General features: G+C 54.7%; 1 protein-coding gene across 8 annotated transcripts in view; it reads left to right on the forward strand.

Annotated features, from left to right (window-relative positions):
- The window catches only part of UBTF (upstream binding transcription factor), a 29,636-nt gene extending 13,555 nt beyond the window's left edge, over nucleotides 1-16,081 (forward strand). For 6 of the 8 annotated variants that reach the window (XM_073326407.1, XM_073326404.1, XM_073326405.1 and 3 more), the window contains 18 exons: nucleotides 477-560; nucleotides 1,566-1,721; nucleotides 3,157-3,221; nucleotides 3,900-4,020; nucleotides 4,488-4,598; nucleotides 4,949-5,079; nucleotides 6,140-6,281; nucleotides 6,816-6,857; nucleotides 8,378-8,491; nucleotides 8,784-8,939; nucleotides 10,244-10,399; nucleotides 10,690-10,800; nucleotides 11,049-11,137; nucleotides 12,041-12,230; nucleotides 12,859-12,906; nucleotides 13,374-13,442; nucleotides 13,986-14,129; nucleotides 15,274-16,081. In XM_073326407.1, the coding sequence (XP_073182508.1) occupies nucleotides 477-560; nucleotides 1,566-1,721; nucleotides 3,157-3,221; nucleotides 3,900-4,020; nucleotides 4,488-4,598; nucleotides 4,949-5,079; nucleotides 6,140-6,281; nucleotides 6,816-6,857; nucleotides 8,378-8,491; nucleotides 8,784-8,939; nucleotides 10,244-10,399; nucleotides 10,690-10,800; nucleotides 11,049-11,137; nucleotides 12,041-12,230; nucleotides 12,859-12,906; nucleotides 13,374-13,442; nucleotides 13,986-14,129; nucleotides 15,274-15,387 (2,043 nt within the window). In that variant the 3' untranslated portion in view covers nucleotides 15,388-16,081. The remainder of the gene's footprint in view (nucleotides 1-476; nucleotides 561-1,565; nucleotides 1,722-3,156; nucleotides 3,222-3,899; nucleotides 4,021-4,487; nucleotides 4,599-4,948; nucleotides 5,080-6,139; nucleotides 6,282-6,815; nucleotides 6,858-8,377; nucleotides 8,492-8,783; nucleotides 8,940-10,243; nucleotides 10,400-10,689; nucleotides 10,801-11,048; nucleotides 11,138-12,040; nucleotides 12,231-12,858; nucleotides 12,907-13,373; nucleotides 13,443-13,985; nucleotides 14,130-15,273) is intronic. The other 2 variants (XM_073326411.1, XM_073326412.1) reach the window with 2 other exon arrangements.
- Nucleotides 16,082-22,462: the final 6,381 nt, after the last annotated feature.

Consider the following 22,462-nt stretch of genomic DNA (forward strand, 5'->3'; position numbering starts at 1 on the left):
AGGGTCAGGGCTTTGTGTAACACAGGGGAGTGAGTGGGCTGAACAGGGGCGTGGGAGCCAGGAATCCCGAGTCCCCTTCCTCACCCACCTAAACAACCAAAGTCTGATTACCCGGCCTCAAGACTTGGGTTTTTCAATCATTTGTGTTAACTTTCTCCCCCAGCTCTAGCTCAGCCAGTGGCTCGCTGTGGGCAAGTCCCTTCCCCCACTCTTTGCCCTATGCCCCTCTGCAGAGGGGGGATGACACTGACCTGTCTCCCAGGGATGCTTGCGGGAGGGCTCAAACCATGAGCCACAGCATTATTATTGAAGTGTCGAGGGTTGTAGGGTTTAGCATCAAAGCATTCGGCGCTGTACAAATCGCAACGTTGCGACCCCCCCCCCCCCCGCCCCTCACGGCTTGTGATCTGTTGATCTATTATCACCGTGGCGCTGTTTGATCTGTCGTCGGAACTGATCCCTGCTTATTCTTGTAGGTGAGGAAATTCCGAACGCTGACAGAACTGATCATGGATGCTGAGGAACATGTAAAGAATCCTTACAAGGGCAAAAAGCTCAAGGTAGGTAATCAGGACGGGGCCAACAAATGGGGTCTCGTCTTCCACCCTGTCCAGGCTGGGGGATCTCAGCAGGGGGCAGCAGAATTGCCTTAACCATCGTTTGGAGGAGCGGGAGTTGTCTTCTGTACTGGAGTCCAGTAAAATGCATCACATATCAAGTCTCCCGTATGAGATATTCTCTGGCAGGGAAATAGACTAGCTGATCTACTGGGCCATTCCAGGGCTAACTCTGTGGGGAAAATTTTGCTTCATTCTGACAGATAACACTGACGTGCTTCCCAGGGCGTGGAGGATTAGTTAGCTAAAGTTTATAAAGCCCGTTGGAGGTGGAAAGCTCTGGGCAATAGCCACATATGGTGACCATGTGAACTACATACAACAGGCATGGGTGTGTTGTTGATAACCTGTGTCTAAGTTTAGAGCAGAGGGCTGCGAATTGGCTCTGGGAGGCAATGTGGTCTAGTGGCTACAACACAAAATGGGAGTCAAGACTCCCGGGTTCTAATTGACTCTCAGCGTGCGTCAAATCACTTCCCCATTTTGTGCCTTAGTTTCCTTTTCCCCATCTTAAAATGACAATAGTACCCACCTCACGAGAGGGGCCGTGAGGCCTAATTAGTGTGTGTAAATGGTTTTGGAGAGCCTAGGGGAGCCCCTTGTGGCCTTGATAAATCTGAAGGATTGTTATTTATCTGTCTTAGGTACTCGTATGGGTCCCATTACCATAGCACGGAGCACCTCACAGCCTGCTGTGTGTGCATCCTCACAACCCCCGTGAGGCAGGGCAGTGCTATTCTCCCCTCTCCCTCGTCACAGATGGGGAACCGAAGCACAGACAGACTAAGTGACTTGCCCAAGGTCTCATAAGGGGTTTGTGGCAGAGCCGGGAACTGAACCGGGTCTCCCAAGTCCCAAGCTGGTGCCCGAACCATTGGGCCATCCGTCCCCTTACAGGCACATGGTGTGCATAGGGATGTATTTTTTTAATTGTCCTCTCTCCCTCAGAAACACCCCGATTTCCCCAAGAAGCCCCTGACACCCTACTTCCGCTTCTTCATGGAGAAGCGAGCCAAATATGCCAAGCTGCACCCTGAAATGAGCAACCTGGATCTGACCAAAATCCTGTCCAAGAAATACAAGGAGCTCCCCGAAAAGAAAAAGGTACGTGAAGCTACAGAATGTGGGATTTGGGAGCTTCTCTCTCTTGCACGCATGCACTCGACTTAGGAGCTGATCCTGTGCTCCATGCAGCCAGATCCCCCTGTAGTCAGTTTTGGGGCAGGGAGGGGGCCTGGACAGGCTCTGGAGTCTGCCCATGCAGGATTAGGGTTCAGGTGGGCCACAAGTCCTTAGGACAGGGCATGTTCAGGGAGGTAGTGTGACCTGCTGGATCGAATACTGGGTTGAGACACGGGAGCCGTGGGTTCTATTCCTGGCTCAGCTGCTGGCCTGCTGGATCACGTTGGGCAAGTCACGTCACTGCTCTGTGCCTCGGTTTCCCCCGTCTGTACAATGGGGATAATGACACTGACCTCCTTTGTAAAGCACTTTGATATCGTTGAACGAACAGTACTATAAAAAGAGCTAGGTGGTATTATGTGTTTCAACCTTTTGTGCTCTTAAGATTCCCTTCCTTTCCCCCCAAGCACTCGGTATTTCCTAGAATTTGGGATCTGTGCAGTGCTGGGGGGAGGGTGTATGGTGAGGAGATGGGTGGTATCCAAGCTCCACCCCCTAATTTTTCCACTGAAATGGTCGGCAGTAAAACGGTTACAACGTTAATTGATCCTCATTAGGCTTCAGGGATAAATGTGCGTCCGGCACTCCTCGGCCAGAGCTCTGGGTCCAGGCTGCCCCTCTGGGGACTCAGTGACACTGCCCTGCTCTAGGTCCCCCGGGGAAGGTTTGCCCTGCAGTCGGAAGAGGTTAGGAACTGACCCGTTGCTGTGACAGTTTAAGATCTTCACGTGAAATGTTGGCTCCACCCAAGAGGTCAGCCCTGGCTCAATCCATCCCGTGCCATGACCCAGCGGTCACCCACCCGGCTGGGTCAGACGTTCCATTGGGGTGGCAGCTGCATGCGCCATTCGCTTTATGTTCAAGCCCTAACCTGTCCCCGCAGACGCCTCGGCGCTAACCTGCGTATCGACGTGACGTGGGACAGCTATAAACGTCCCCTCCGACTACCTGGTGCCAGGGCCTTGTGGCCTGAAACCAGGCCGCGGTCTGCTTTGCTGTAGACAATGGCCAGGTTGGGATCTTTCTGTTGCTTCCCAGGGCGTTCGGTGCCCCATAGGATGAATGGGATTTGTGCATCTAACCCCCCTTAGGCAGCTTGGAAAATCTCAGCCCCTAGCTGCCGTTTCTGGATCCGATCCTGCAGGTCCTGCGAGCCCTGAACTCCTATGGACCCCTGTAGAAGCCATGGTGCTCAGCACTTTGCAGGGGTCAAACACTTCATTTGCAGGGCTGGCCGAGATGACTGGGCACCAGCCTCCCAGCACACGGGACTCCCCTTCCTCTGCTGGGCAGCTGTACAGAGGACTCCGCTGGCTCCCCGCCCCTGTTAACGCCCCGTCTCCTTTGTCCCTCCCAGATGAAATACATCCAGGACTTCCAGCGGGAGAAGCAGGAGTTTGAGCGGAACCTGGCAAGATTCAGGTAAGACACCGACCGGCCCCGAGGCGATCTCTAGCTGTGTTCGTCCAACTAATCGGGGATGATGAGCATTTCCGGGTAACACCCACAGAGGGAGGAGCCCTTTGTGGGGGGGGGACAACGAGGAGGAACAGCACAAAACAGGGGGTTAACAAAAGGAAAGGAAGGCTGAATCGGAATGGTTTCCTTGGCGCTCAAGCTGGGAGTCCTGGGGACCCGGGCTGGGGCAGGCGGGTCAGTAGAAGGCTCTTTCTCTGACAAAGCAGCCCTAGAGTGCAGACATTGGGGAACCACCTGTGGGTCTATCTCCCATCAAGAGAATGATGGGGGCCCAGTTGATGAGGTCCTTAAATACATTAAAGGGATCCTGCTTTGGCCCCCCACTTCAGCATGGACTCGATCTCTTCTAGCTCCAATTCCTGTGATCCCCTGACTCTCTTCTTGAGCCTTTTCCTAAGCCACTAGGGCCATGATCCTCAAAGGCATTTGGTCTGCTGACTTTCATTAAAATCAATGGACGTTAGGAGCCTAAATACCTTTTTGAGGTTCTAGGCCTCGGTGTGGCCCTCTTAGGTTCGGGGCCGAGATGTTCCAGGGTGGGACCCGGTTGATCAGAGTCTGTCTCTTCCTTTCGCTGCCTCTGACGCTCCCCCCCCCCCCTCTTGTCCCCGCTGCGTGCAGGGAAGACCACCCAGATCTTATTCAGAACGCTAAGAAGTCGGACGTCCCTGAGAAACCCAAGACCCCCCAGCAGCTGTGGTACAATCACGAGAAGAAAATCTACCTGAAAGTGCGCCCAGATGTGAGTTCCTCGTAGAGATGTGGTGTCTCTGTGTGTGTGTGTGTGTGTCTTTACACCATGGGAGGAGGGGGAGAGAAGCCAGGGATGGGAGGGGGCCTGAAGGAAGAGGCACCAAGCAGAAGTCCTGTGCTGTCCGGACAGAGGTAAGGAAGGGGTGCCGTGTGTCTGGGAGCAGACCCGGTGCCTGAGAGAGAGGGGCAGAGCACTGATTTCACTCCGGCTAGGGAAGGGACGCAGCGCATAGGGGCAGGATGGTGCAGTGAGCAAGCCCAGGATCGCTGTGTTTCCCAGAGAGGTGCCAAGCCCCGTTGCACAACCCAGAGCAGTGAGATCCCCAGCGCAAAGGCGACTCCCCTCCCACGTCCCCGCGAGCTCGGCTCGCTGCCCTGCCATCCCAGGCGGGAGAGAGGGCAGGCGGGGCCCGCATTTCCCCCCCTGTGCCCTCACCTCTGGCTTTGGGTTTTCAGGCCACCACGAAGGAGGTGAAGGACGCGCTGGGCAAGCAGTGGTCTCAACTCTCCGACAAAAAGAGGCTGAAATGGATTCATAAGGCCCTGGAACAGCGAAAGGAGTACGAGGTAGGGAACAGTCACCAGTTCCCCTCCATCTTCTCTCCGGCCCGACGGGCGCTACCTCCCGGCCACCAGCCGAGGGGCGTTCCGGGAGCTGGCCAGCCCCTCTCTGTAATCAGCCTGAGGGGTTGTTGTTGAAGGATGCAGGCCCCCCTCCTTCCACTCATTGTGGGGCTAGCCCACAGCCCAGGTAGCTCAGAGCCTTCCACTGTAGAGCTTGGGATCCATCGCCTCTCGAAAGGGAGGATAGGTGGGCGAGGCATAGGGAGGTGACTGGCTTCTCTCCTCCTCCCCTCCCCGTGCTGGCGGGCGTCGGCTCGGCCCCCTTAACCCGCCGGCTGCTTTGCCGTCCGCAGGAGATCATGCGGGATTACATCCAGAAGCACCCAGAGATGAACCTCGAGGAGGGCGTCACGCGCTCCACCCTCACCAAGGCAGAACGCCAGCTCAAGGACAAGTTCGACGGGCGACCCACCAAGCCGCCTCCGTAAGTCCCTTGCAATTCAAGGGTGGGGCTGACGCTGCTTTTTCTTGGGGAAGGGGGAGATCTGAGGCTTTCTATTCCTTCCCCCTTGTGGGTCCAGGGAAAGCAGAACCGGCAAAAGACAATCTGGGCCGTAGGCACAACCCTCCTAGCTTCGTACTCATGGCCCCACCCTCCATGGCTTGGCCCCACTGGGCCCTTCCTCACTCCAGCAGCTGGGCATATCTGCTTGAGGGGGACGATCAGGCTACCTGCAGAGTCCTCTGCTGGTTGGGCACTGGCAGGGTGCTCCAGGGCGGTGAGTCGTGGAGTTAACACCCCATTGAGCTCCTCTGAGCTATCGTTCCGGGCTCTCTGCAGATTCAGGCTGTTTTACTTTCTATTTTATTTTTTTAAACGAGAGCTCAGCCTTGCTCTGTACTTAACATTTAGATAGCCCTCACTGTCCCTCGGGGGTGTGGAAAAAATCTCACCCCTGGGCGCCCTAGTTAGGTCGACCTGACCCCCGGCGTAGATGCAGCTAGGTGTACAAAAGAATTCTTCCGCTGCCGCTGGTCGGGGAGGTGGATTAAGTGCGGTGGGCGGAAAATCAAGTAGGACGCGTCTGCGCTATAATGGCACAGCTGGGTGTAGGGCCTGTGGTGTAGACGTAGCCTCGGGTTCTGGGCAATCATGCGACTCCTGGGCATGGGCCCGTAATTTGGCCTTCAGTGACACTTCGCAGCATCCAAGCAGTCCCAAATAGGTTGGCAAGCTCCAGTTTTTGGAGGCCAGATTATACCCAGAAATTGCTTCCCTTCTCTTTTGCTGCATCACTGAACTACGGCCTGCTCTGGAGTTGAGCACGGCAGCTGTTGACCAGCACACAGCAATGTTGCCGGGGAGGCTGGGACAGGAGGTGACCCTGAGGAAGCAGGCTGGAGTCCCCCCAAGTTGTTCCCCAGAGGGAACACCACTGGGGAATTGTCAATGGCCGTGTGTGGGCAGGACCCTCATCTGAAAAGGGGGGGGGCGGGGAAGGAGTGGCGGCTCCTAGCGCCCCACGGCAACTGTCGCTTCGCAGGAACAGCTACTCTCTGTACTGTGCGGAGCTGATGGCCAACATGAAGGACGTCCCCAGCACGGAGCGGATGGTGCTGTGCAGCCAGCAGTGGAAGCTGCTTTCCCAGAAGGAGAAGGACGCGTACCACAAAAAGTGTGATCAGGTGAACAGGCCGGGGGCCCGCACCTCGGTGGAGCTGAGTTTGGAGGAGGGGGGGAGAACAGGTAGAAACGGCTGGTTTCTACGGCTGTATTGGCAGTTCGAGTGGCCGCGTTAAATCATCGATCTGGGTTTGAGCCCCGCCCGCTGTGGGCGCTGCCCTCTTGAATGCAGTGTGGCTGGAGAAACAAGCACCAGGAGAGAAGCCGGAGGCCTGGGTTCTTCCCACGACGCCGGGCGAGTCGCGTGCCTTCTCTGAGCCTCCGATTAAGCAAGGGGTGATTAGAGGCTGTGACGTGCTTAGAGATCCTCCAGCGGGGAGATGGGATTAGAAACCCCGAGCGCGGACTGTGGGCAAGCTCGGGGCCAGAGACTCGGGCCCAGGGAATCGTCTCTCTCGCCAGCAGTCGAGCTGCGCTGTCTCCGACACTAGGGCACAGATCCCCTGTGATTTTGCTGGGTGTTCGATTGGCGCGTGGGGATGGAGGTGACGTCTCTTAGTAACCGTCTCTCTCTCTCCTGCTCCTTTTTCCACCAGAGAAAGAAAGATTACGAAATCGAACTCCTTCGCTTCCTGGAGGTGGGTGCGCCCGGTGGCCCAGCTCATTCTGTGAGGGGAGGAGGGCCCAGCCAGCCTTCCCTTGGCATTTCATTATATGGCTCGTCGGTTTTGTTTTGCGTGGGCAACTGATTGTGTTGCACCGGTGGGGTGGGGTGGGGGGAGCGCTTTGTGTGCGCCAGGTCCTGTCTTTCTCTGCCGCGCGGGCTAAAGAGGCAGGCATGGTGGTATCCCTGCATTTCCCAGGTCTAGCTCCGGCTGTCTCCGTTCGCTGGGGCGGATGTAAACCAGAAGTCTGTTCCTTTTTATATTGGGTCTTATCCCAGCCCCTTCTAGTCATGCATTAAGCAGCTTGATTAATGGTTCATTCTCTCTCCCGTCTTCTCCCCGGGGGGAGGATGGTGTGGGCAGCAGGGGGTTTGTTTTGGTAGGGTTTTGTTCCGGTGAATTTACCCAGGCTGCTAGAGATGGCCGTTCATTCCCCGGTCTCTGATCAGCTCCGGAGAAAGCTCCATCGGCGGGGTGTGTGTGTGATCCCCTCCCCCTTCCTCACCCCCCGCCATACTTCCACCATCTTCACAGCATGTGGGGACTTGGCCTTCATTCACCTGGTGGCGGGGGGACGGGCAGGGCAGGGCCTTGTTTTGACCCAGGAGCTACTTTTTCCAAAACATCTGGGAGCTGCTAGCCCCCATGTTGTGTCTGGGTGGGCGCGATGATTTTGTTTGCAAAAACCAAGGGTGGAAAACCCGACAAGTCTGTTTCCCCACCCGCTTCCCCCAGAATAAAGTTTCTTCTCTCCAGGGAAGGAGGAGGGAGGAGAGAAGGTCCCTCTTCGTCTGAGTAGGTGGGACAGGGACTGGCTCCGGTTGGAGCTGGTATCTGTCCATGCTGTGGGAGAGCCCAGCACCCCGAAGCACTGTGCTTAGCTGTCTCAGGATGGGTCCATTTTGTCTTCTGGTGTTTTAACCAATCTCTGGGCACACGCGCTAGTTTAAAACCTGGTGCCAATGCATTTGGAAAGTAGTACCTATAGCACCAAACATTTCAGGTGGGGGTGGTCCTTTTCCCCTCTATCCCTGGAGTCATAAAAGGGAAGCATTGTCTAGTGGCTAAATCACAGGCCCGGGAGTCAGGACTCCTGGGATCTGTTCGTGTCTGTGCCACAGATTCGCCGGGTGTCCTTGGACAAGTCACTTCCTCTCTGTACCTCTGTTTCCCCAGCTCTAAAATGGGCATATACATTTTACTGTGAGGAATTGGTTAGTGCCTATGTGCACCACTGCCCTCTAGTGGATATGACTGGAAATTCCTCACTGTGTCATAGGCCCAATACAGCTAATGGAGATTCTCTAGCAGGCAGATTCTGGAGCAGGAGAATCCGAGGCCCATGTGGTTTGAGATCTTCAAAGGCGTTAGTGAGATGAAAGTAGCAGCGTTGTTGTTACTCCAGTCCCTTTTCGTTGGATTGTTCCTCCTTTTAAAACTCACTCACCCCTCTGTGGCGCTCTCTGACCCACCCGCCTTTGCTTGCAATGCAGAGCCTGCCCGAGGAGGAACAGCAGAGGGTGCTGGGGGAAGAGAAGATGCTGGGAGCGAACAAGAAAGGCGCCACCAGCCCAGCTTCCAAAAAGTCATCGCCAGACACTGGCAAGGTGAGGGGCTGGCTTCGGCGCAGGGGGTGCGTGTGTGTGTCGTGAGAGTAGAGGGACAGAGCCAGTTACTTCTAAACCAGCTTCAAGACTTCTGGATGGTAGCTGCTGAGCCAGTAGGGAAAAATTAAACCCATAAAATAAAGAACATAAAGAAATTCCGGGTTTTTTTTTTACTATTGGAAGCTGCTGTGGGATTTTTTGTGCCCTTTTTTTTTTTTTTTTTTTTCCATATTATATATTTATATATTTTTTAACTCAACCCCACACCAAGACCCTTTGTGCTCTTCAACAGGCAGGTTCTGAGAAACCCAAACGGCCCATTTCTGCTATGTTTATCTTCTCGGAGGAGAAGCGAAAGCAGCTGCAGGAAGAGCGACCCGAGCTTTCCGAGAGCGAACTGACCCGGCTGCTGGCGCGGATGTGGAATGACCTTTCAGAGAAGAAAAAGGTTGTTAAATCAATGACACGCTCGTTAGACCCCTCGTTTTACAAAACGGCTCCTCCAGCTGATTTGCCTCTCTGGAGAGCCCCAGAGGATGCCGGTAGTGTCCATCCCCTCTAGGGGGCGCCAGCAGTTCAGTCCCTGGTCACTCCCTGCCTGGCCGTATGCTGTCGTGATTTTCTCCATCGGGACAATCAAAGCTCCGGTGGCTGGTGCTGGAGCGTGGCACAAACGAATGGGTCCTGGCGGCTGCCCCCCTCCTCGGCAGCGGGGTCCTCGCATCTCTTGGGAGCGCCTTTGAGTCCATGCAGCCCAGGACCCGCTGTATGGAATGAGACCCCAGAACTAAACGAGCAGCTCAAAGAGATTAGAACTTGCCGGGATTAAACCCGGAGAGGTCTTGAGCCTGGATTTAAAAGCCTGGCGGGGGGAGGGGGAGAGTCGTGGTCCATCCGGCCCCAGGGGGTTTAGCTCATGGTTGAGGGTGAGTGTGTCGGAAGTTATGCTTTGGCTGGAAGGTTTTTGTGTGTGGGTCGGGGAGTTATTGAGGGTGGGCTTGATTTTCTCTATGCCAGAGGTCCCCAAACTGTGCGGTGCGCCCCCTAGGTGGGCGTTGAGGAACATTCTGGCGGGAGGGGGAGGCAAAGCTGGGGGGAGGGATAACACCCACCTCTGCTGCTGACCCCAGCTTCCAGGCCACACCCGGGGCCCCAGCTGCCAGCCCCATGCCCATCCCCAGCTGCGGCCCCATCCTTGGCCCCCTTACCCATGTCTGTCCCCCGTTCCTGGGGCCGTGGCTCCGCTCTCGGCCCCAGCTCCGGGGGGTGGTAAAAAGTTCAGGGACCACTGCTCTATGCAGACTGTCTGGGGAGGGTGTGTGGACATGTGCCTTGGGGGCATGAGTTCTGGCACCTGGCACAGCGATGGGGCGAGGAGAAAAGGGGCAGTGACCTATTGATCTGTGTGACGCCCTTTCTCCCCGGCCCCCATGCTTAAAACACCCTCCACTGCCAGTTCCAAGTAGGCTGCTGCAGGTGCCGTCTCTCTGCTGCCCAAACAGCGCTGGGAACTGATGGAGCTGGAGTGCAACCCCCCCCACGGGGAGCCCCACACAGATCTAATAGCCCAGACACTGCTCCCCCTCTCATCTCGGTGGGGTGAGGATGGGAGTACATGAGGGGGGCCCAGCTCACACGTACCCAGGTTATTTCATAGCTAGGACGGCAGGCATTTGCCGAGTGGAGCCGGGCCGGGGGACTGCATTGGAGAGACCTGGGCCTTAAACTCCACCCTTCTGTGTGTCTGCTCAGGCCAAGTACAAGGCCCGGGAGGCAGCCATGAAGGCGCAGTCGGAGAAGAAACACGGCTCGGACAAGGAGGAGCGTGCCAAGCTGCCCGAGTCGCCCAAGACGGCCGAGGAGATCTGGCAGCAGAGCGTCATCGGAGACTACCTGGCTCGCTTCAAGGTGAGGAGCTGGGGGGGGGTTAGAGAGAGGAGGCAAGGACCACCCACCCTCCACACTCCCTGCTGGAGACGGAACGGGGACAGTCCCTGATTGCTGGCTCTGTCTCGGGGCATATCCGTTGCCTGAGTCACCTGCCCTCGCCGGGGGAGGGAGGGGTAAATATCACCAGGTCGGCGGGGGAGGACATGACTTGCCCACGCTCGGTGGCACAGTCGAGGGTAGAAGCCCGGAGTCGGGTGCGTTCGCCGCAACGCGTAACCTGAGCGTTGCCGGGTCTCCCTGTGCCGCAGAACGACCGGGGTAAGGCGCTGAAGGCCATGGAGGCCACTTGGAACAACATGGAGAAGAAGGAGAAGCTGATGTGGATAAAGAAGGCGGCAGAGGATCAGAAGCGATTCGAGGTGGGTCCCCGCGCTCTCTGGGGTCAGAGACTCTGTTCTGCGGGCAGGGCTGTGGGGTTCCTCTGGGGCTGTCACGCCACCTCTGATAGCCTGCGTCCCTGTATCTCGGGCAGGGGATCGCCCCAGTGGCTGGATCCACCCACCACTTTGTTGCCTGAAAGTTTTCACCTCTGAGGTTGGGGGTGGGGGAGAGGCGTATGCTGAGCCGGTGATTGGCCTCACCTCGTCCGTCTCTGTCCCCCCTCCAGAGAGAGCTGAGTGAGATGCGGGCCCCCCCGTGCTCTGCAAACTCCTCAAAGAAGATGAAATTCCAGGGAGAGCCGAAGAAACCCCCCATGTGAGTATTGGTCCCTCTGGGGGGGGGGCATCTTCCAGACAACAGGCCAGTCGTCCAGCCACTGCATGAGAGACCAGCCCAGGGGGGCAAAGCTGGGGCTTGGGCAGCCAGAAGGGGACTGAGCTCGACCCTGCCAGGGGCTCATAGCTCACTGTGGGGCAAAGTCAAGTGCCTGGTAACTGATTGGGAAGTATTGTCTAATAGTTAGAGCAGGGTAGGGCAGGGAGTCCTGAGCTCTATTCCTGGATCTCGGGGGAGAGTGTGGGCTCATGGCTAGGGCAGAGGAAGAGGAGTTGGGACACCTGGGTCCTATTCCCACCTTTGGGAGTGGGTAGATTCTGGTGATTAGAGCAGAAGGACTCCTGGGTTCCATTCCTGGTGGTCGGAGAAGAGGGACAAGGGTTCAGGATCTTTGGGTTCTGTTCCTGGCTCTAGGAGAGGATTTTGGGGTCCAGTGATCAGAGAGGAGCGATTGGGGGATCAGGACTCTTGGGTTCTGTTCCTGGGTCTGAGAGGGGAATGTGGGGTCCAGTGGTCAGGATCCCTGGGTTCTGTTTCTGGCTTGGATGGGGAGTGGGGTCTGGTGGTCGGAGGAGAGGGACGGGGTCAGGATCCCTGGGTTCTGTTTCTGGCTTGGGTGGGGAGTGGGGTCTGGTGGTCGGAGGAGAGGGACAGGGGGTCAGGATCCCTGGGTTCTGTTTCTGGCTCTGGGAGACGAGTGTGGGGTACAGTGATCAGAATAAAAGGATCAGGGGCAGGACTTCTGGGTTCCATTCCTAACTCTGGGCGTGGTCCTGTTCCTGACTCTGGCTTTCCTGCCTGGCTGCTCCTGGCTGTACTGGGGACCGGCCCCCGCCGGGTGGGGGGCTGGCCGCTCTCTGACCCTGCTCTCCCGCTCCCCAGGAACGGTTACCAGAAGTTCTCCCAGGAGCTGCTGTCGAACGGCGAGCTCAACCACCTGCCGCTGAAGGAGCGGATGGTGGAGATCGGCAGCCGCTGGCAGCGCATCTCCCAGGGCCAGAAGGACTATTACAAGAAGATGGCCGAAGAGCAGCAGAAGCAGTACAAGATGCACCTGGAAATCTGGCTCAAGGTGAGCGGCTGGGGGCGGCGGAACTGCTCTGACTCTACACGCGGTTTCCCGTCTCCACCCCCCTTCCCTGGGTTGTCCAGTCCTCCTGCTTTCGGGGTACCCCATCCCTGTTGTCCCCCACTGACCCTTCCCCCTCTCCGTTCCCAAGTGCCTTGGGGCTTTCTTCACCCCTCGCTGCTGGGAAATGAGGGTTCAAGTGTCCCTGATTTAGTGTCTCTCTGTACATGGAGCACCCAGACCACCCCCGTTCCCCCCCCGCAACTTTCATGCCACAGGGCGTGTGTCTGTGGCTATGACAGATGCTGTCCCTGGGGTCAAGGTCGTTTCCCCTCTCCCAGCATGGGAGCCCGAGAGAGGTTTCAGAGTGGCCACGGCTCCAGATCCAGCTGTGACTCTGTTCCCCCAACTCCCTGTCGTGCTTTCCAAGCACAGGAGGCTAAGGAAATTGCCCCTCTGGACAGAGGGGCGGTGTTGTTGCACTCCCGACGGCACAGCGGGCTTCGCTTTCCACCCACACCCCCTCTCCGGCACAACTCCCCTTCCTGGAGCTGGGAACGCCCCTGCAGTCGTGTAGCTCTGTCCCCCTCGCCTTCCTCTGGGTGGTTACTTTAGTCTCGTTTCTCGGCAGAGCCTGTCGCCGCAGGAGCGAGCTGCCTACAAAGAGCACACCTCAAATGTGAGTATCCCTTGCGACGGGGGAGAGGGGGTGTGTGAGCCGTCCTCGATGACGGTTTAAAAAGCCTTCGTTTGAAGGAACAAAGTCCTAATTGGTTATGTTCCAGTAGTGCCATGAGGCCTGAACCCAGCTTGGAGCCTCGTTGTGCTAGGTGCTGTCTATATGCCTTGTAAGAGAGACTCCCGGCCCACAGATCTTCCAGGCTAAATAGACACGGGGGAACCAAGGGAGGGAGAGGAAATGGAGTTCACAGAAGGGGAAGCAACTTGTCAAGGTCAACCAGGAGGACAGTGGCAGAGCTGGGAATAGAAATAACCAGGTGGCTTTGAGCATCTGTCCCCCACTCAAGGCCTTTCTTTGGATGGTGGTGATGGTCATGGGCTCTTTAACCTCTGACCTCCTGGAAGGGACTGAGGAGCCTCCAGAGTTGCCCCGTTGACTCTTCCTCTTCCCCCCCTCCTCTGCAGAAGCGCAAGAGCATGGGGAAGGTCCGGGGGCCGAACCCGAAAATGAAGCCCGTCATGCAGATCAAGTCGGTAAGTGCCCTCGTCCTCCGTCCGCCCCATATTGGGCCAGTAGCATGACTCCGCCCTAGGCCCCGCAACTCCCTGGTGTGTTCCTGCCACCTGGAGGGGCAGCTCTCTGGTGGAACAGGCCGTGAGGAGGGGTCAGTGCAAGGGTTGCTTGGAGAACAAGAGCAAAAAACCAAAACATTTTTAGAAATGCCACCATGGTGCTGTCTGGGAAATGGTGTCCAGGTGCCGCCTACTCGCTGGTAGGACTACATCTCCCATGATGCACCATTGTACTCTCGGCACAGGGGGGCCATCCATCATGGGAGATGTAGTCCAGCTGGGGAGCTGAGCCTGGCCCAGAGTGGAGAATGGTAACACGTGGCATCTGAACTACAGATCCCATGAGGCACTGGGTAATCCCTGGGTCTATTGCACTGAGGGCCCTAACCCATTAGCTGAAGGCCCTGCTTTTCCTTGGCCTGGGACTTGGCCATCGTGGGGATTCTGGGGGGGGGGGCACAAGGCCCAGCCAGATCCACCCACCATGCCCCGTCTGACCCCCAGGAGTCCGAGGAGGAGGATGACGACGATGATGACGAGGAGGAAGAGGATGACGATGATGACGACGACGACAACGGGGACTCGTCCGAGGAAGGCGGGGACTCATCGGAGTCGAGCAGCGAGGAGGAGAGCGAGGATGGGGATGAGGTGAGGCGCGCGGTGGGATGCTGTGTCTGTGCCATGCCTCTCGCTGACCCCCCACCCCTCGCTGCCACCCCAGTTTGCCCTTCTGATTCTGTTAACCCAGCCAGCCCTGGGGGCAGTAATCTCAGTCGGTCCAAGGATCCCAGAGCCCTGGGCCCAGTAATCCACGAGTCTTCAAGAGACGGTGTCACCCATAAACGTGGGACCTAAACGCTGCGGGCTCACTCCCCGGCCAGTGCCTTGACGTAGCTGCCCTGGGGTCAGAAGAGGTGCGCCAGTTCACAGCGGCTGGGGATCTGGCCTCGGGGTTTGACCTGATTGTGTAACACAGCTGGCATCTGCAGCGCCGGGGGCTACACCCCAAGGACACAGAGTTTGGGGCAAGCCTAGGGCCAGGGCTATGGCTGTTGCTTCCACCACCCCGACCCACACTTGCCCCTGGGCACGGCTGCGGTGTTCTCTCCCCAGATACCATTTACAATGTCTTAACTGTGTCTTCTGCTGAAGAGAGCTGGTCTGATTCTGATTTCCGTCCCACCGGTGTAAACACGGAGTAAGTCAATGGAGTTACTCTAGATTTACACCAGCGGCCGTGAAGTCAGAATCTGGTCAATGGTGCCAGGGCTGGGTTTGGACCCCAGGGGCCCGTGCTCCCTGTCCACGATTCTTAACCACGCTCCCTCCCACCCTTTGACAGCTCAGAGACCTAAACTGACTCTTGCAGCTTGGGTTTTCCAGTCCCCACTTCCAAATAACAGGCAGCCTGCTTGCCATGAAATCTTATTTATCCTTTCGACTTCGTGGGCCAGGTGTCTGTGTGGATCTGGCTTCAGTCAGCGGCTTCAAAGCAGCTTCTAATGGGTGACCCACGGCAGGACAGCAGACCAGTGCCGCAAACGGCCATCCCTCCTCCTGCTTTGCCACCAGTTCCCGCAGGCTGAGCGGAGCAAGGCTGCTGGCATGCAAGCCCTGGCTCGATGGACCAAGGCTGCTGTACTGTTAGGGTTGCCTTCTTTTGGGTGGGACTTCATGAGCAAAGGTACCAGACGGAACCATCCCAGCACCTGCGTCCCCAGCACAGGCAGACCCTGCAATTCCCCAGCCCCCCACCCCAGGCTCTTAACCCTTTCCTTGCCTTTGGCCCCAGAATGAGGACGACGACGAAGAGGACGACGACGAAGAGGAAGATGACAATGACTCCGAGGGCAGCAGCAGCTCCTCCTCTTCCTCAGGCGATTCCTCCGACTCGGACTCCAACTGAAATGCCCACAGCGCCACCTTCTTGCCGGACTTTCAGTAATCCCTCCCCCCATCCCCCCCATCCCCCCCACCCCGACCAGTAATATCCCGGCTGGAGATCTGGGTTGATGGTTGCAGGGAGGGGGATGGGAAAATCACTGTGGCTAATTTTTTTTCCCCCTCCCTCTTAAAGAATTTCACACTAATGGAGTGGGGGGGGGCAGCTGATAAAAGGCTTTGTTTTGTGGGGGGGAAGAAGGGGATATTCTGTGTTGTTTTTCCCCATAGAGTTTGCGTTCAAGCCTTTATTTTATTTTTGTTTTTTGGAGAGGGAGGGGGATTTTTACACCTCAGAGCCCCTGCAGCTGCCCCCGCCTTCCCCTTCAACTTCCAGCTACCCCCTCCAGACCTTATACAAAACCCCCACAAAAATCCTTTTTAGAACAGCAACAAAACAGCGACAAAAATGTGGCAAGAGGCGCAGAGTGTTGTTCCGGCGGCATGCGAGTCGAGTGGCTCAGGACTCAGCCGTCGGGACGATCTCCCCCTTTGCCTCTCCAGCTGGAGGAGGGGACGGTCTTGTACAGTCTGAAGCTGCACCCAGAGCTCCTGGAGAGCAAAATCCCACTGCACTTAAGAGCTCCTGGAATGAACTTACCACGCGGCATTTCCCTCTGGGGACAGGGGGAGAATTTTTTGTGTGTGTGTGTTTGGGGCAGGGTGGGGTGGGGGGAGTTTAAAAAGACATTGCCCAGTTTTGGGGGCGGGAAGGGCTGGCACTGGGTGGGGGAGTTAGGGGGCTGATACGGAGCATACCACTGGTTGCTGATCCTTGCATCACCCGAAGGAAACGTGGTTGATCCGTCGTATTCAACCAGCATTTGGGCAAAGGCGGTGGCAGGCGGATCCCAGATTTGAATTTTTTTTTTTTTTTTACAATGAAGTGACCAATTGTTGTACTGGAACGGGGCATTTGTCGACTGGGATGGGGCCGGGGATGGGAGCAGGGTTTGGCTGCGAGGAGAGATCATCTGTGTCATCGGTGGTTGTCGTGCTCTTGTATTATTATTTTTGTTTTCTTTTATAAAGCGAGAAAGATCCATCTTTTTATAATCAAAATCTCCGTCTCTGGCTAGCCGCCCGGCTTGGCATCACACCCCCCCCCCCCCCGCTCCGTCATCGTGTCACGTCGATGTGCAGATTGTTGGGGGGGCCCGTCTGGAATAGGGGCAGGATGGTGCTTGCCAAAGGAACCCAGCTGTGCCATCCCATGCTGGATGCCTGCTGCTTGGGATAGAGGTGGGGCCACGCCCGCCAGTCTCACAACTCCGGGGCCCACCTGCGCAATCTGTTCAGCTGCAGGGTGGCTACCAGCTCCGATGAGATTGCTCAGACTTTTTTATTTTTATTTTGTTTAAAGGAACATTGGGGAAACTTGATCCAAAAAACCCATCCGTACACCCAAGTGGCTGAGATCTGAGCTCCCAGGCAGCTGCTCCTTCTAGGAGAGGACCCTCAGCTACGCATATATCTGTATTCGTATATAACGGGCTATATATTAATATATAGACTGGTATCAGTACTCCTTTTCCGGTGGAGAGCTGTGACTAGCATTTCATTCCCGTCCTTTTCTTAGGAGGGTTTTGGACGGGTGTGTAAGTGGTTCTGTAAATAACCCGTCCGTTCATGTGTCAGCGAAAAGGCCTTGCTGCCTTCCGCCTCCGTTCTCTGGGTCACTGGCTGTTGCAGAGCAGAGAGTGACCTTGCCCCCCCACGTCAGTGGGTCTCAGTTCCTTGCACCTTTCCTTTGGGCTGGGCTAGGCTGGGGCATTTTCACCCAGAGAGCATGGGAGTAGAAAGTGACTGAGACTGGGAAAGAAAAATCCAGTGTTTAAATAATGTTGGGGTCTTTTTTTTTTTTTTTTTTTTAAACCCTTTCCCCTCACCACGAGGGTGGATAAAGTTGGGCAGCAGGCGTCCTGGCCATCTGCTGCCCACCCACACGTGCAAAATCCACCACTGATTGGAAGAGGTGGCTCAGTGTCTGGGATTTTGTTCCTGCCAGGGTTTTGTTAACGGCCAATGGGAGCCACAGGGGTGAACGCAAGGACAGTGTTTCTGGGACTAGACTCCCCCCTCCGTCTCCCCTTCCCCCTTTAAGCATTCACAGCACCAGCAGTTCATCTCTCATCTCGCTCAATTCTGTGCCCCCCCCACCCGATGTAGACTGGGGAGCCTAACTTACTAAGAAACACTTGAGAACAAAACTGGGTCCCCATTACTCCCCCCCCCACACACACACACCTTAAAAGCCTGGCCACCCTCTCTTCCCTCCTCTCCTCACCGAACAACTCTCTTTACCACTTCCTCTCCCCAGCCCCGGGTGGGGCAACAGTGACAGTATTGAGCAGTAATGGATCCAAGCAGCGGGTCAGCATGTTGCTGGAGTTTTTTTTTCCCTCGCCAAGGGCACGCTCTCCCCCATCCCAGAGCTGACGCACCACCTGTTCCCGAAGCTCCGGTGAGCGCGGAAAGCAGGGAGGCTTGGAACAGGAATTCTGGGCTTTTTCGCTTCCTTTCCTGTTCGTATGTTTCAAGGATTTGGGCAGCCCCCCCCCCCCCCGTGTTTTGTATTTGGCACAGCCAAGTCCCGTCAGAGTATTAGGTAGTCCCTTCTCCTCTGGTCATAGTCTGAATCGGGGAGGGGGCGAGAACAAATGTGATTTTGTTTGTTTGTTTTTTGTAGAGAAAATTAAGGGCAGCCTCAGGGGGTGAAGCTTCCAGCTGGGGAGGGGGGGAGGGGGGGATCGTGGCAGGCAGGGGGTACGGATTTTAGCAGCGCGTGTTGGGAGGGGTGTCTAGTCGCTGGGGGGAGAGTTGGAGCAGATTTGGGGGGGCTGGTTGGGGTTGCTGCTCCTTGGGTTGTACTCACATGACTCATTCCCCCCACTTTCCATTGCAGCCCCCTGCCTCTCCCAGGTGAGCTTGGGGGTGGGCTGAGCCCCCTCTTGGTTGACTTTAGGCCTGTCTGTTCCCCTCTTGTCCCCCAAGAGGCTCTCAAATATCCTGGGCTCTAGGATTTGGACTCCACAACGGGTCAGGGTGGAGACGCTGTGCTGGGGACGCCAGACCTAACCGCCCCCCACGTCCTTCCAAGAGAGGGCAGCTGCCGTGGGTTGTTTGTGTCGAATCAGATCTCTCCTGTGGGGGGCTTTATATGGAAATGGGGACAAAACACCCAGCATGGGTATGATCAACTGAGTCATGGCATAGGAAGGGGGTACGTGGCCACCCTAGGTGGGTCTGCGCCCAAAAGAAGCCCCCCCCCCCCCTCTTCCTGCTAGGCATTCAACACAGACTATGCTCACAGCAAGATCGTGCCCAGGTATGGACTGCAGGATCGGGCCCAGTATATTTAACGTTTCCTTTTTACAATGCTAGGGTGTGTTTGAACTGAGTAGTTCTCCAGTCCCTGCCCAGGTTCCTTGTTTGAATTTTCTCATCGGCCCTAATTCAGGAAAGCACAGGTTTAATTTCAATGGGATTTAAGCAGATGCTTTTCTGAATTGGAGCCAGAGGGTTGCTGGGATTTAAAGATCCCCATTTCTAGCTGGTTGCGACTCCACAAATTGCAGTGGACTTCCCCATCTGAGCTGAAACTGTCCTGGGGCTTCCAAGTCCCAAGGGGAAGCCATGCGATTGACTTGAGTAGGGTAAGGGAGATATCTTGGAGGGGCGTCCTTGCTGGGGTGTGTCATTCAGCCCGCTCACAGGATGCCCTCCCCAAAGAGTAACAGACAATCCTTGTAGATCTAGCAAAGGGACTCAAGTGCTGATGAAAATGTATGGTTCTTCACCCCCTCTTCCTGCCCCCTCCTCCCCTCTCCCTGGGCGTGTTCTGATGTAACCAGCCCATGATGTCTCTTCCCCCACACCTCCTGCCTGCTGTTTTGTATCCGTCTGTCTGTCCTTGTCCCTGTTTCCCGACCCTCCTCCCCCACTTGATCCTTTTTGTTTGTTTTTGTTTTCTTTTTCCCCCAGCGGGGAAACCGATTTCATTTTGCTGATTGTACCCAGCGCTGTTGTATTTTAGTGGATGTGTTTTTTAGTACAAAAAAAAAAAATTACAAAAAAAATTTTTTTCTGTTTAAAAAAAAAAAAGAATTCTTACAGTACTGACAGGTTTTTTTTTGTTTTTTTTTTTAAAGTTACAGGGGAGGAAAAAGTGGTTTGTACTGTAAGAGAATTGAAGCTGAGTGCATTTTTGCACTGCCACAGAAACCAGTGATACTTTAGACGGTCGTTCTTGTGAATTACAAAAACAAAAAACACAAAAAAAAAAACAAAACCATTTTTTTTCTAATATTTAAAGAGTGTTTTTGTAGGTTTCAAAAAATGAAAACAAACAAAACCCAGTTTCAATTTGTATTGCTCAGTGGACTTAGAAATCAAGCCTGGACAGAACTTAAAACTGTGGAGGGTTTTTTGGGGTTGTTTTTTGGGGAGGGGTTGGGTTCGTATAATGAAGTAAAAAATAATGTTTCTGTTCTCATGTCATTACTATTAAAAAAAAATAAAACTTTAGGGAAAAACCCCTGTGTAAGAGGTTGTTTTTCCCCTGTTGCGACTTTGTTCAACTTAATAATTAGCTGTTACTGTTTGTTTTACAATAGCATTCAGAGTGGGTTCTGGACAGACAATGAGGGGGAGGGATAGCTCAGTGGCTTGAGCATTGGCCTGCTAAACCCAGGGTTGTGAGTTCAATCCTTAAGGGGGCTATTTAGGGATCTGGGGCAAAAATTGGGGATTGGTCCTGCTTTGAGCAGGGGGTTGGACTAGATGACCTCCTGAGGTCCCTTCCAATCCTGATATTCTATGAGTCTATGAAATGATTTGGATATACTTAGAATCATAGAAGTTTAGGGTTGGAAGGGACCTCAGGAGGTCATCTAGTCCAACCCCAACTAAATCATCCCAGCCAGGGCCTTGTAAAGCTGGGCCTTAAAAACCTCTCAGGGTGGAGATTCCACCACCTCCCTAGGTAATGTATTCCAGTGCTTCACCACCCTCCGAGTGACATAGTGTTTCCTAATATCCAACCTAAACCTTCCCCACTGCAACTTGAGACTATTTCTCCTTGTTCTGTCACCTGCCACCACTGAGAACAGCCGAGCTTCATCTTCTTTGGAACCCCCCTTCAGGTAGTTGAAGGCTGCTATCCATTCTCCCCCTCTTCTGCAGACTAAATAACCCCAGTTCCCTCAGCCTCTCCCCGTAAGCCACGTGCCCCAGCCCCCTGGTCATTTTCGTTGCCCTCTGCTGGACTCTCTCCAATTTGTACTTAATGGGTTTAAATGTGTGGAAATTCTGTGTCTTTTCTGCAGATCAGATTAGATCACTGTTTCTCAACCTTTTCAGATTAATGACCCCTTATTTGAAAAATGAAATGAAAGACCTTTGTGATTGAACATTTACTATAAAAGTAAGAGTAAAAAGTATATCCGTGGTAAGCCTATGTACTATATGAGTGTGTTTCAAGAGGCGGCTGGAGAACACTTGACCTTGAAGGGGGAAAAAGTGTGGGAAAGCGAGATTTTCTTTGCTCTAGACTGTAATTCAATGTTCAATACCTTGTACCCCACCCCGCCCCCATTTGCCTTTGACCACTTGGGGGTTGTGGCCTTAAAACGAAGGACATGCATCTTTGCAGGATTAAGACCTTCATAAGACAGTCCCTGTCCCAAAGAATTTACAATACAAGGCCCTCGTCCTACAAACACACATATGGTGAAGCGTGTAAGCAGCCCCACTGAAGTCAAACGACTCTCTTCTGTGTGTGTCTATGGCAGCTAGCACAAAGGGGCCCCAATCCTCCGTTTCTTCCAAGGGGTACATCAACGCCTCTAGATATTTGCCTAATTTTACAACAGGCTACGTAAAAAGCCTTAGTGAAGTCGGTATCAACGAAAATTTCATACCGAGAAAATGAGAACGTCGGCAGTTTTTCAGTGCTAGTGGGTCTGTGGGACTTTTGTATGTTTATGTCTGATTGCGTAAGCAAGTCGTTTTTAAGTGAGGTCAAACTTGGGGTACACAAGACCAATCAGACTCCTGAAAGGGGTCCAGCCGTCTGGGAAGGTTGAAAACCACTGGTCTAGGCAAATGATTTTCAAACTGGGCATCCCTGGAATACTGATACCCAGCGGAGCCTCAGCTACAGACTTAAATACGCCAACTAGTTTATAGAGGTTCCAAAACCCATACGGGATGCTTTGTGCCGTCCTTCCATAAGGTGTAAGGCGCTCTGCTACTCCAGAAGCTGGGGTTGGTTCTCCATTATCCTGTGTTGTTTAAGCAAAGAGCGTGTGTAAAAATCCCCCTCTGACCTGGCCCTGTCTTACATCGATTCCGCACAGGTGTGAGTAGTTACACATGGTGCAGGGCAACAGATAAGTCAGCCCATTGGCTTTTTGGAGGCGATTTAAACAAATTTCTGGCCATTTATGACAACTGAAGTTGCCGTGGGACTTCCTAGGAGGGTCAGGGTGTTAAAGCAGAAGCCTGCCCAAATTCTAGAACAGATAAATGCATTGTACTTGCCGAATTCTCCCTGCATTAGCAATTTAATACTAGAATGGTCATTTCCTACCCTAAACCGTTACACAGAATGGGTTGTGTGCTGTTAAGCAGTGGCCAAGCTCCAACCCAGAGGTGGTTGCATTTCCACAGCAAATGAAATGATTCCTCTGTGTTTATACCCAGGGTCTGGGGGCTGCACAGGTGTTACTAAGGCCAGGATTTCTGCTCTTGGTGATGATGAGCGTGGAGGAAAGAACCCAGCCTGACTCTCAGCTCCCAGGGGGAGTTTGCAGGGGTGGCAGTTAGCGAAAGAATCTTTCCAGGACAGCTGTGCACCGTGGATCTGGAGGGACTGAGACCCAAACCTGGAACTCGACTTTCAGAATCACTTTTCAGAGCAGAATCACACTTTCTGCTATGGGCTGCCTAGCAACCGTTGCTAGGGTAGGACCAGCTTCCACTAGTACAGAATTGGCCTGCTGCGTGGGTGAAACCATGCTGGCTGCCCCCAGAGTCTG

The sequence above is a fragment of the Lepidochelys kempii genome, chromosome 27 (genome assembly GCF_965140265.1).
Source record: "Lepidochelys kempii isolate rLepKem1 chromosome 27, rLepKem1.hap2, whole genome shotgun sequence".
In the NCBI taxonomy this organism is placed as follows: domain Eukaryota; kingdom Metazoa; phylum Chordata; order Testudines; family Cheloniidae; genus Lepidochelys; species Lepidochelys kempii.